Here is a 13,840-nt window from a genome sequence, read left to right on the forward strand (position 1 = left end):
GCAATGCTTTATTTTGTCCTTTATTCTTTACATTTAAAGAAAAAAACACCAGATTACAGACTTTTTAATTACAGGTAATTAAATAATTTAATTACAGGTAATTAAAATACCATCACCGTCACTTCATAAAAGAATATTTAAGGAAGTAGCAAGGAAATCATCTCAGGAAAAGGAAGAGTCCTTTGAAGTGAACAAATATACATTTATAAAACTTGCTACATTCCTCTTGTATCAGTAATTTTCCTGTAAGATCCACAAAAACTTGGTCATGGCCCAGGACTTGTTAAGACACTCAAGTTCAAGAACTACCAGCCAAGAAAACAAAGACAGGATAGATACATGAATTCTTAAAATTTAAAAAAAAAAAAAGAAGAAGCAATGAGAATTTTTTTTTTATAATAATACTGAAGACAGAAATAGGAAGAAAGGAAGGCTGATCATGAATAATCTTAAATTCAGGAGGAAGTACGGCTTGCATTATGTGTGTATGTAAGAGGAAGACTCTGGATAAAATTGACCCAGAGGAAGTCATCGAAAGGGAATGGAGACAATGAAGACACACTGAGGAAACAAAGAGTCTGCAGCCCAGAGTGAAGAATAAATTGCATAGCGTCCCACCTCCTCCACAGCCCCTCAGTGCACTCACTGTGCTCAGAGTGCATTCCCAGGAATCGTACACAGGGCACAGCTGGTGAAACAGGACAAGGCTTCTCCAGGGACAAAAGGAAAATATAGCTCCTCTGAACACGGTCCAGGTATGTACTTATTAATTTTTTTTAATCAGATTAAATAGATACAGGATTTGGATGGGCTCCCTCTGGTGAGTCTGTCAAACACATGAGATTTGCTATTCTTTGCAAAATGAATGCCTCACATGTTTGGTAAAAATTTAGTTTGAAACAATTGAACAGTGGTGCTCAAACTTTTTAGTCTCAAAAATCCTTCCAGCCTCCAAAAAAACTCATAATATTTGGCATTATTTGCAAACAATAATGGTGCCTATTATCACTTACCTTCCCTTCACCACCAGGTAATCAGTGTCTTGATTTTGGTGTTTATCGTTCCCATATATTTTTTTCACACCCACCTACATATTTATCTAACAAAAAAAAAACACCAAAAAACACTGTATGAGAAATGGGGGAGGAATGGGTGTGGAAAAAGAGAAGGAAGGAGAGCTAGAGCAAGTGAAAGAGACAAAGCATGAGCAAGTACACAATGAGAACCCTTGTTATTTGGGCATCTTCTAAAATACCTATTAAAGGGTGCTTGGGGTGCTCGCTTTGGCAGCACATATAGTAAAACTGGAATGATACAGAGAAGATGAGCATAGCCCCTGTGTAAGGATCACACACAAAGTCGTGGAGCGTTCTATATTCTTTTGAAGAAGGACAGAATATTAAAGTGCTTTCTAGATCTCAAAAATTAATTAATTAATTAAAAATAAAAATAAAGGGCACCTGGGTGGCTGAGTCGGTTGAGTGTCTGCCTTCAGCTCGGATCATGATCCCGGGGCCCTGGGATCGAGTCCTGCATCAGGTTCCCTGCTCAGTGGGGAGTCTGCTTCTCCCTCTCCCTCTGCCCCAGCTCATGTGGGCTCACTTGCTCTCTCTCTCTCTCTCAAAAATAAATAAATAAAATCTTTTAAAAAAGAGAGAGAGATCATGGGCACCTGGGTGGCTCAATCGGTTAAGCATCTACCTTCAGCTCAGGTCATGATCCCAGGGTCCTGGGATGTAGCCCCACATCAGACTGCCTGCTCAGCGGGGAGTCTGCTTCTCCCTCTACCCCATACCCTGCTCATGATCTCTCTCTCACGCTCTCTCTCTCTCAAATAATTTAATTAATTAATTAATTAAAAAGATATTATAGTCTAGGGGTGCCTGGGTGCTCAGTTGGTTAAGTGTCTGACTCTTGATTTCAGCTCAGGTTACAATCTCAGGATACTGAGATCGATCCCTGAGTCAGGCTCTGCAGGAGCAGGGAGTCTGCTTGAGATTTTCTCTCTTCCTCTCCCTCTGCCCTTTCTCCCACCAAAGTCATGCACACGTGCACACACACTCTCTCTCTCCTACTAAAAAAAAAAAAAATGGATATCATAGTTTGGTATCACTCATAACTTATTTGATTCCCTGAATATTGTATTAAAACCTCATCCATGTTGACATAGATGCTCTATGTTAGCTGCAATAAAGTACTCAATGTACAAATAGAGCCAATTGTCCTTTATTCTTTACATTTAAAGAAAAAAACACCAGATTACAGAGTATACAATTAAAAAAAAAATACCAAATAACTCTACAAAGTGGTGGCAACTATATACACTCCCCAAAAAAGGATGTAAGATTTATGGTTCCTCTAGATTCTTGCTATTGTCAAGGTTATTAATTTTTACTAATCTAATGGGTTTGGAACAATATCTGGTTCTTATATATTTTAACTTAGCGTTTGCTATTTACTGATAAGACCGATCATTGCTTGTTGGCCAATCACACCTATTGATAGGCTGTTAATGCTGATGATGAGTTACTAATTTTTTTAAAATTAGACAATAAAACATTCATATAGAGTGTATAGTATATTGTTTTTAAAGAATAATAAAAGCACGTACATGTGTGCTCACCACCCACATCCATTTTCAGAAAACAGTACCAAAAACTTTGCAGCCCCCTTCATGCCCCTACCTGATCACAATCCCTTTGCCATGCCTAACAGAGGTAACAACTAAATTTTTTCATTATTCCTTTGCATCCCTTAATTTTTCCACACATACATGAACCCCTAAGTAACATACTGATTAATTTTGCCCATTTTTAAAGCTTTACCTAAATGCAATCATACAATGTAAGCTTCTGTAACTTTCTTTCTTTGCCTAGTATTACTTTGCATATTCATTCATGTCAATGCATATAGTTGTGATTTACTCATTTTCACAGATAATACTCACATACCATCGGATAAATATGCCACAACTTACTTACCTGTCCTACTCTAGGTAGAAATATGGGTTGTTTCAGGTTTGGGCTAATACTAAGAGTGCTGTGAACATTCTCACCTATCTGCTAAAAGGAGCACTTAAGAACATATCTAAATATACACGTGGGAGTGAGATTTCAGGCCTGTGTTTTCATACTCCCCCAGAGCACTCCCATGGCTCCATGTATTGACTAACACTTGGTATTGTCAGACCTTCCCTATTGGATTCTTTTTTTTTCAAACTAAAACCTTTTAATTTGATCAACATTAATCTTTTAGCTGTATACATACAAATATTTCCACCCCTGCCTGTTGCTTGTCTTTTAACCTCATTTATGAAAGGCTTTGATTAGGCAGAAATTTTATTTTAATGTATTCACTCTTTAACAATTTTTTCCATTCAGGATTTTTCTTTTTAGGGAGTCTGAGTTTAAGATATTATATTCTATCTCCAAGGTGATAATGACAATTTCTCATATTTTCTTCTTTAAGTTTTAAAGACCTCTTCACAAATGGATTGTGAATCCATCCAGAACTGAATTTTGCATTTGGTGTGATAAAGATCACAAATGTGGATAGGAAAAGATTCTTTTTTCCTATACAGATAATTGTCTGAGAGCAATTCATGTAGAATCCATCACCTCCCCATTTATGTAACATCATTTCCACTGTATAATAAGATAATACACTTACAAATATGAGGAGAGCTACTTCAAAGTTCTTTATTTGACTAAACTTGTGCCAATAATAAGCCATCTTAATAACAGAGCCTTTAAGTCTTGATGTCTGGTAAGGCACCCTTATATGGGTGCTTGTAAAAAATTGTTCTGGCTGTGCACAAACTTGTTCTTCCTATGAATTTGAAGATCAGTCCTTCAACTTCTCCAAAATACCCAGTGGATATTTTCATTAGATTTACACTGAATTTATACACTGAATTTGGGGAACTGCCATCTTCATGATATTGTTTTCCTAGCTATGAATCTATGATTATGGTATATTTCTCCCTTTTCTCTTCTAATAATATCTGATAATTTTATCCATAAATATCTTGAGCATCTTCAGGAACAACTACACCTGGGCACTTCCAAGTTTTAGTTGATACTATGAATGAAATCTTTATTCCATTATATTTTCTAACAGGTTATTACTTCTGGATTAGAAACATATATATATATATTTTTACATTGTACCCATCAACTTTACTCAACTGTCTTATTAGTTCTAATAATTGACCTGAATATTCTATTCAATTTTCTAGGTAAACAATCATATCATCTAAAATTAAGCAACTTTAATCTCATGTTTTCCAGTGCTTATACCTTCCATTTCTCTTTCCGGCTTACTACATAAAGTAGAACATCCCACACAATGATGAATAGAAGCAGTGATGGCAAGTAATCCTGAATTGTTGCTAATTGTGATAGAAATGTTTACAATGACTCACCAATTATGATATTTGCTATGACTGCTTGACAAATATCATTTAAGAAAGTTCCCTTCTAGGGGAGCCTGGGTGGCTCAGTTGGTTAAGCATCTGCCTTTGGCTCAGGTCATGATCCCAGGGTCCTGGGATGGAGTCCCGCATTGCGCTCCCTGTTCAGCAGGGAGTCTGCTTCTCCCTCTCCCTGTGCCTCTACCCCTGGCTTGTGCTCTCTCTCTCACTCTCTCTCTCTCAAATAAATAAATAAAATCTTTAAAAAAAAAAAGTTCCCTTCTATTCCTAGTCTGCTAAAAGTTTTTATCATGAGTCATTAATGTCATCAAAAATTTTTTATGTCATAAAACATTAAATTCCATCAAATTATTTTTCTACATCTATTGAGGTGATCACATGCTTCTTCTCCTTACATCAGTTAATATAATATAATGGAATAAATGTATAATAATAACGTGGCAGGACACAATACACCAGTGAGTTAAATTTGCAAATATTTCATTTAATAATTCTATATCTGTTCATTAAAAAAGAATCATCTATGTTCATAAAGATGAAACTTCTATAATTTTCTTTTTCATCTAGTTTGTATATTAACATGTCTAACCTCATAAAATGAGCTTGATAAGTCTCTCTATTTTCTGAAACAGACCATACAAGTCTTTCACTTGGTAAAAATGTGTAAAATCATCTCAGAATGATGGAAGAGGGGCTATTAATCCTAGATTTAATTGGTTTCAGTCTTCATTGTATGCAATGTAATCTTCTATGATTAATATCTTCTGTCTCCTGTTTGTTTTTTAATCTTAACAGTTGTCTTCCACATGAAACCAGAGAGCATCTCATGATTGTCTGATACCTTCTTACAGACTTGAACTCCAGTTTGTGTTCAACAAATGTTTTTCTGATTGACTGACCAACCCCAGTGTTCTTCCTTCAGTCTTTTCCTTTAACTTTATATCAGAAAAATTTCAAACACACGCGAAAGTAGAAAGGATAATGATCCCTCATGTATCCAAAACCCAGCTTCAATAATTAACAATTCATGACCAATCCTCTTCCATTCATCCCCACATGCCTATCCCCATATTATTCTGAAGAAAACCAGACATCTGATCATTTCACTCACAGGTATTTCAATATGTAAATCTAAAGGAAAATGACTTTCTAAATATAATACCACTATCATACCTTAAAAAATAAAAATAAAAAACTCCTTAAATTCAGACATTCAGTTAGCATTCAAATTCCTAATGGCCTCAAATGATTTTTTATGATTCCTTGATCTTTCTTTTAATCTATAGGTGTATTTCCCTTTTATTTTTCTTGCAGTTTACTTGATGAAATTGAATCATTTGTCCTATACAGCAGTGCTTCTCAAGCTGCCAATATTGAAGGGACAGTTTAAGATTTCCCATCAGTCTCAGACTGAGACATGGTCTTACTGTGCATGACTACCACACAGACTGAGCACATGCAACTCACCAGGAGCATGGAAGAACACTGGAACCAGTTTATATGCTATTCCACAAAGGAATTCCACTGATAATGTGCTTGAATATGATGGCTTACACATTTCTAAACACTGCTGCTTAAACATTTCTAAGGTCTTCCTTTTGATTTTTCTATTTATTTCATTATGCACATCACATCTTTTTTTTTTTAAAGATTTTATTTATTTATTTGACAGAGAGAGAGAGACAGCAAGAGAGGGAACACAAGCAGGGGGAGTGGGAGTGGGAGAGGGAGAAGCAGGCTTCCCGCGGAGCAGGGAACCCAACACGGGGCTCGATCCCAGGACCCTGGGATCATGACCTGAGCCGAAGGCAGACGCTCAATGACTGAGCCACCCAGGCGCCCCTTAGCATTGCTGTTGCATTTCCCACAGGTTGGATTTTGCTTATTAATTCTCCATGGCATAGTTTAGCATGTTTCTCTGTCTTCTGTACTACCTGTCAATTTGGAGCTGGATCTAGAGATCTGATCAGAGTCAGGTCCAAATTTTTTGGCAAGACTTTAGAGCTGCCACTGTATTCTTCGTCAGGAGACCTGAAAGTCTGGCCCTGGACCCTGTCTTTGTGATGTTGGTGGTCACTGATGAGCAATGTTATTACTAGCACTAAATGTCAAAGGCCCGCGAGTAAATTGGGTTGTCCGAAGTTTGTTCTCTGAGAGACTCAGAAGCTCTCCTCCCCTCAGCCCTCACCGGTTCCCTCTACAGCCTCGGTTTCGGACACAGTGCAGAGCTTGCAGCTGGCAGTTGTAAGTTCCCACCATTTGTGAAGATCTTAGGGAGACCTCGTCACCCAGCCATGTCGGAGATGGGCTTTGCTATTCCAGTTGCTATCTGTTTTGTAAGATTTGGGACTATTACAAACTATACAACCCACCTCCCTTCTACATTTTTAGAACAATGTTGTTTGCTTTAGCATCTTAAAATGACACTTAATTCATTGATTTTTCAGGGTTTTAAAATTTTCCTAAATATATTTAAACTAAATGTACTACAAGTACCTCTTCAGCTCCATCCCACACATTTTGCTTTATTAATGTTAACTGTGATCACACAATTTAAGTGGGGTCTACCAAGTTTCTACAAAATAAAGTGACTATTTTCCCGCCCATCTGAGCAGTTTGAAGAGAGTATTTTCCTTGCTGGTTAATAAGTAATTTGCAATTTACTATAAAATTTCTCTTTTTTTTTTTTTAAAGATTTTTATTTAGTTATTTGGCAGAGAAAGACACAGCGAGAGAGGGAACACAAGTAGGGGGAGTGGGAGAGGGAGAAGCAGGCTTCCTGCCGAGCAGGGAGCCCGATGCGGGGCTTGATCCCAGGACCCTGGGATCATGACCTGAGCCGAAGGCAGACGCTTAACAACTGAGCCACCCAGGCGCCCCTGTAATATTTCTCTTTATCCCATGAATCTGTAACTGTGAATTTTTAAATGTCTGAGGACATGAAAAGTTTTTATTATCCTTTCTTCCTGCTTTCTACATAAACCACATTGTAGTCAAGCACAGTTCTATTTATGTTATTGATTCTTTGACATCTATTTAGACTTCAGCTGTCAACTAGTACATGGACAACTTATTTTAAGTATCCCATGTGACTACATACCTCCGACTGTGAGTATAGAATTTCTGTGTGGATTTGTATAGTTACAGAATTTTATTTTATTTTAGTTACAGAATTTTAAAAATAACCATAACTCAAGCCTGTTAATCGTGTTTTCAGGTTATCTATATCTTTACTCACTTTGTCTTCTTAATCCATTGGTTTTTGACTGAGGTCATTTAAAGTCTTCTACTATGATTATGAATTTGTCAAATTAAACTTTTATTTCTTCAGTTTTGGTTTATGTATTATGGCTATGATGTTGGGCACATTAAAATTCCTGATTCATAAAGCATTGTAGTTGATATATTATCTCTCTTTATTCGTATTTATCAAATTTGCCACAAGTTCTATTTTGTTTAATACTAATATTGCTGTACCAGCTTTCTTCTGGCAAGTATTTGCTTGATATATCTTTTTCCTGCCCTTTATTTTCAACCTCTGGTATGGTTTTGTTTCAGGTCTCTCTCACTAAAAAATGTCCACTCTGGTAATGTATGTCTTTAATTGGTAAGTTTAACCCATTTAGATTTGTGAGTACTGATACATTTAACCTTTTTTTGAAATACAAACAGGGTTTTCTTCACAATTAATAGTTAAAATATATATTGTCATAATTCAGTCATTTCTAGGCTTATCCCTGTTTCTTTTACCCAGACCTCTGTATTTGCTTTTCTTCTTGTTGAAATACACCTTATAGTGATTGAAACAATAATTACAAAGATTACTAAATAACCGAACTTTAAAGATAATATAATTTTTAAATTACATCGGTAACATGATTAAAATTACCGAAAAATCATGTTCTAAGGGAATAAACTGAAAGAAGGAAAAAACATTTTTTTGATGGTTAAGATTAGGTCAGACTTAGTACCAACACTTTAGTTGAGACCAGGCTTTAAAAAGAAATAAACAAAATCAACAACAACAACAAAAAAAAACCTCTCTCTCCCCAACACCATTCTTAAAACTAACGCTCCACCTGGGTCATAAGCAGGTCCCACTTACAAAGCAGCTACCTAGAAAGCAACAGAATACAGCAGAATGGGCAATGGACTCAGAAGACCTGAGTTCAAGTTTCAGCCCTGCCACCAACTGGGTGGATAACCTTGGGCAACCTCCGGGGACTTCAGATTCCTCATGGTTGAGGTGGAAACAATTGATCTCACAAGCGTTTTAGTAAGAGGAATAAATGAAACAATGGACATGGAATTCCTCATCAAACTATATTATTAGTTATGTGTGTGTGTGTATAATTTTTTTAATGATAAGGCAAAATATACAGTAACATTATCAGTCTAGATTAGCCATGTCTGCTAACGACTAAACTGGACTGGACCCCAAACAAATATGAAACAAGATAAAGATTACTTTCCTATCCCTCTTCCTATTTTCTACCTTCTAAGGTAGCCTGGATTTTTCCTCCATTAAAATTCCAGTGTTAAGTCTCAAAGCTTTCTCTGCCACTTTCATGGCATTGAGGCTTACAAATCAGTGAGCACTTTCCTTTCTCATTTTTTTAATGAGGTAAGCCAGGCCGAGCACCTGCCGGCTACTGTGACCTGGCCACCATCTCACTAGTATACATCTCCTCCAGCTCATTAATTGTAGGTGACATTCTATCACTTGGTCATATTTCCTAGACTTTGACCTGTCTATGTTCGTTTCCTTTTCGTTTCCTAATAAACCCATACCCTTATTAATAGTGTTAATCCTAATTTAGAAAAGAGCCAGCTATTCCAAGGAGTAAGAATGCTCATTTAAGCAGCTATGTGATCAAGCGTGGATGGCCTTAGCATGTAAAGCTCACCTACTGCTGTAGGATCGCAGACTCACAGAAAAACAGCACATCCTGAGGCAAACAGTTGTCTCATACGACGTGGCTCACTTAATACAACAAAACAATGGTTCCTTCTTGGCCTAGGGATCATATACTATTCCTTTCCATGTCCAACAACCCATGTAGCTTCTGTTCACAGGAGGGAACTGTTCCTCCTGTTTTGATGAACATGTGTGGAAGAAGTGCGAAAGGGGTAAAGTGAAATATTTCCTGTGCCTCATTTTATTCCATTTGCTTCTTACATAAAAACAGAGACTTAAAAATATATGAATGAAAGACAAGTGGTATTGCAGGTTTTTAGGAAATAGACGCAAGCTTTTAGGGATTTTCATAATTTGCCAAAGAGAAAAAATTAGTAAATCAGTATATTATGATATCAGCTAACAAACACGCAAGGTGGCTTTTGAGAATAACCAGAATATCAGATTCTCTGATCAAAAACCTCTAAGCTCCAAACATACACTTCAGGAAGAGCAACAACTAAGGCATCTCACAAATAAAAAAATGTAAAACACCTACCAATGTAAAGGAGGAGATGGTAAGGGAAGAGCTTGGGACCAGAACACAGTTTCCAATCTAAGCCAATAAATTGCCAGTCCCCTCTACTGCAGAAGAAATTCATTAACCTCTAAAAGCATGAAAACCTAATTCACTTTTACTAACTGAGAACTGGGATAACCTGACCATAGGTTTCAGCATTGTATCTTAAGTTACATCATGGACTGAGGATAAATTTGAGCCACTGACTATTCATTCATATGAAGAAACCTAGAGAAAGGCAGGTCAGTATTGAAAGACTAAGGTCAGACGAGGCAAAACAAAGGCCCACTCATTTCTGTAGGTACGAACACAACAAGTCAATCAAAAAATATTGAGGCTCGGCCTGTACTCATGTATAATTTACAAATGCAAAAGGAGATCAAGGACAACTGCTTTCATTGAGATAAACTTTAGTGACCTCAACAAGAATGTCCACGCTATGTATCAATGATAAGAATGGTCTCAGCACTCACCTCGTGTTTAGAGAAGAGTCGGACACCCTCCAACTGGTGGAACACTGGGTAGTGCTGGGAGTCGATCTGGTCGCGCCGATAGACATCACCCACCACCAGGAAGGCATCCAGTCCAGCGTGCAGCAGGTCCCACTGGTGTGCGGACGTGTGTGCTCGCAGCATGTGAGTCCCATTCAGGTAATAGTTGTCTCCCTTCTTCCGGCTGGGGTGGTCAGCTGGGATGAGCAGGCTGTCAAAGTTCTGCCAGGTGGTGACCACTGGAGAAAGGTCCTCGTAGACCGAGAACAGTGGAGTCCTAAAGCGGCCCACATACTGCTTGTAGAAGTGCTCCTTCACCCTCTCCTTGATCAGCCAGAGAGGGTGATGCTGCTGATTGTGCAGATTCCTGCCAACCCTGGAGAGGACTTTCTGGGAGAGGTTGCTGTAGTCGTCCTGAGGGTAGGATTTGCCCAGTAACTCCACCACACCACCTGGAGCTCCTCGGGCAGCAAACTCTGAAGCAGCAGGTCTTGAGCCCAAGGCCTGCTGATGATGGCCTTTGGAGACACTACTGGCCTTCCTCACCAGGAAAACATGCATCTGGGCAACTCTCCTGAGAGCTGAGCAAACCATTGTAGAAACTCCTTTCACAGATTCTGCAAAGAGCACACATGCAAAGCACAAGTCAAGCTTCACTCTATAAAAAAGTAAACACGTCCCCTGTGTCTCCAACCAGCCTCCAATTGTCCTACTGACATCTGATTCCCTCACTGCCTCCTCCAAACAGACAGAAGATCCCACTAAGGAAATCTGCTGACAGAGGCTTACTAGGTACTGCTCTAAATCAAAAGAACTTTGAACATCACTTTTAGATCCCTACTCTCTAGCTGTCCTTCCGTGAGTTTGAAGAAAACTTCCTTTATCAGGTCGTGTCATGTCCTGAATCCCTCAGGTTGAATAAAACTTTAAATGCGACAATTTGCTTTTATTTGGACTATATTCTAGAAAGAAGAAGTTTAGAGGGATTGCCTAAAGGACGGGGCTTGGTTGACCCTAACAATGTCTCATTAATTAAAGGAAGCACATGACTACATATAGCAGAAGAGAGGGTATTTGAAACAGGCATCCTGCACGTTTCTACCTGTCTTTTTTTTTTTTTTAAGTTTTTTATTTATTTATTTGACAGAGAGAGACAGTGAGAGAGAGAATACAAGTAGGGCGAGTGAAAGAGAGAGAGAAGCAGGCTTCCCGCGGAGCAGGGAGCCCAATGTGGCACTCAATCCCACGACCCTGGGATCACGGCCTGAGCCGAAGGCAGACGCTTAATGACTGAGCCACCCAGGCGCCCCTCTACCTGTCATCTTAACTAAGTTCTGCTTATCTTTGACAGATGTGACTTCTGCATTCCACTATATTATAAAATGTTATTACATAATGTTACAAAACTGTTACTACATTAACTTTTTTTGATGTTTCAAATAAAATACACCATTTTGGGTGGTGGTTATTTTTATTTAATATTTATAAAAATAAAAATGAAAAAAATGAAAAACCCAGGTGCCTGGGTGGCTCAGTAGGTTAAGCATCTGCCTTCCACTCAGGTCATGATCCTGGGGTCCTGGGATCTAGCTGCATTGGGCTCCATGCTCAGTGGGGAGCCTGCTTCTTCCTCTCCCCTGCCCCTCCCCCACTGGTGCTCGCTCTCTCTCTCTCAAATAAAAATCTTAAAATAAAAAAATTAAAATTAATTTTTAAAATGAACAACTTAAGGAAATATTACACAAAGTGGTAGACTATTCCAATGGACAGCTGAAGTTATTTTTATAAAATGCGAATCTTTTCTTTCCTCACATCTGGTCCTGTCATTTTAAATACCAATGCAGCATCCCACTGTTACATTTTTGTTTTGTAAAAGAACAAGTTTCTACTATGCACCTACAGTAAACCAGGAACAGGGCTACACCTACTTGGGAAGGGATACAGAGCAGCCAGAAGACAGAGTACAGACCAGATCTTTTTTAAAAACCTGCCTAGAATTTGGGGCTCCTGGGTGGCTCTGTCAGTTAAGCATCTGCCTTTGGCTCAGGTCATAATCCGGGAATCCCGGAAGCCTGGGATCAGCCCAGTGTAGGTCTCCCTGCTTAGGTGGGAGCCTGCTTCTCCCTCTCCCTCCACGCCCACCCCGCCCCCCGCTCATGCGCTCTCTCTCTCTCTCTCAAATAAATGCAATCTTTTTAAAAAATGCCTACAATTTAATTTAAGAAGAGCACCACATTAATTAATTTAAGAAGAGCATCAAATTTCATAGTGTTAAGTCCCTTCGGCAGTCACCCGATACAGGCTGTTCATGTCACCAATCAGGTACAGCTGACTGAACTCTAAGGAGTACTGGAAGAGGTGAGACAACCACTGGACCACTAATGCAGTATTCATTCCCCATGGTCACAGAAACAAGTTTTAAACTGACTCAGGGGTCTCAGTAATGAAAATCTTCAGCTGTTTTATCCCTATGCTGGCAAAAAAAATTATTATGAACTTAAATCACCCAAATCATCTCCAAAATTTTGGAATTTTTTATCTACTGGGCTACTTTAAAACATACAACCATGTGGTTATTTTATTTCGAGGGCCCTATAATCATTAAGAAAATACCTACCTTCGTGATAGTAAGCTGCATTAGGAGTGAACTGTATTGTTCCAGGTGACATCAAAAGCATACTGAGTACGTACTCAGGCAGCACAGTGCCCCCGATTCAAAAGTGTAACCGAAAATACCTAGCTACAAGATATCGCGCGTGTGTGTGATTGCTTATTAGCAGCCGGTACACGGCACTTTCGCAGGAGACTGCCATCATAAAAGAAGATACACAGCAACTCCCTGGATTTAATTCATTTATGGCACTATTTTGTCAGTTGTTCCAAAAAGTGTTTTTGGCTGAACTTCAGCGGAAATCTGTCTTCCCATCTAGTGTTCGGTGGCTTGTCAATGCAATAGATACAAATTTTAAATATGCATGCACCACCTTCTACATCTTAGCGCGAAGTCACACTGTTAGGTTGTTAGCTACCCGGCTGAGCTACCAAGCTCAGCACCCTTGGCAAGATACAAGAAAGCATCTCTTCCCCCCAAAAGGCATATGCTGTGATGCAAAGGTCAGAATTCTTCTGGGGACGGGGCTATTGGTGCAATTGTTCCTGGGTTGTTGACTACCTTTTCCTTCTCGGTTCCCAGCCCTTCACACTGCCAAACCCTCTTCTAGGTCCTGTTCCCACATATGTGCCCCATCCCCATGCCCCTTCTTTGTTCTCCTCATCCCGCCCTCAGCTTACTGAGTACTGAGAAAAGTTTCATTTTCTTGTCTTCCTTTCCAGACTTTTTATCTGCTCAGCGCTGACATATATTCCCCACTACCATTTCTCCCCACCCAAAACAATTATTTGGGTTTTTTTTTTCTATTGTCATCTATTACAGAGAGAGA

General features: G+C 38.8%; 1 protein-coding gene and 1 non-coding gene across 31 annotated transcripts in view; one reads left to right on the forward strand and one right to left on the reverse strand.

Annotated features, from left to right (window-relative positions):
* The window catches only part of FARS2 (phenylalanyl-tRNA synthetase 2, mitochondrial), a 617,893-nt gene that overhangs the window by 471,376 nt on the left and 132,677 nt on the right, over positions 1-13,840 (reverse strand). For all 30 annotated transcript variants that reach the window (XM_064597235.1, XM_064597236.1, XM_064597225.1 and 27 more), the window contains one exon: positions 10,383-11,017. In XM_064597235.1, coding sequence (XP_064453305.1) covers positions 10,383-10,994 — 612 coding nt within the window. In that variant the 5' untranslated portion in view covers positions 10,995-11,017. Of the gene's footprint in view, positions 1-10,382; positions 11,018-13,840 lie in introns of those variants that run through there.
* Positions 1,275-1,381, forward strand: LOC123838021 (U6 spliceosomal RNA). Its single transcript, XR_006789364.1, has one exon. It is a non-coding gene; the product is annotated as a U6 spliceosomal RNA (small nuclear RNA).

Source organism: Mirounga angustirostris, unplaced genomic scaffold (genome assembly GCF_029215605.1).
Source record: "Mirounga angustirostris isolate CCGP_5_RB_7025 unplaced genomic scaffold, mMirAng1.0.hap1 SCAF_8, whole genome shotgun sequence".
Taxonomy (NCBI): Eukaryota; Metazoa; Chordata; class Mammalia; order Carnivora; family Phocidae; genus Mirounga; species Mirounga angustirostris.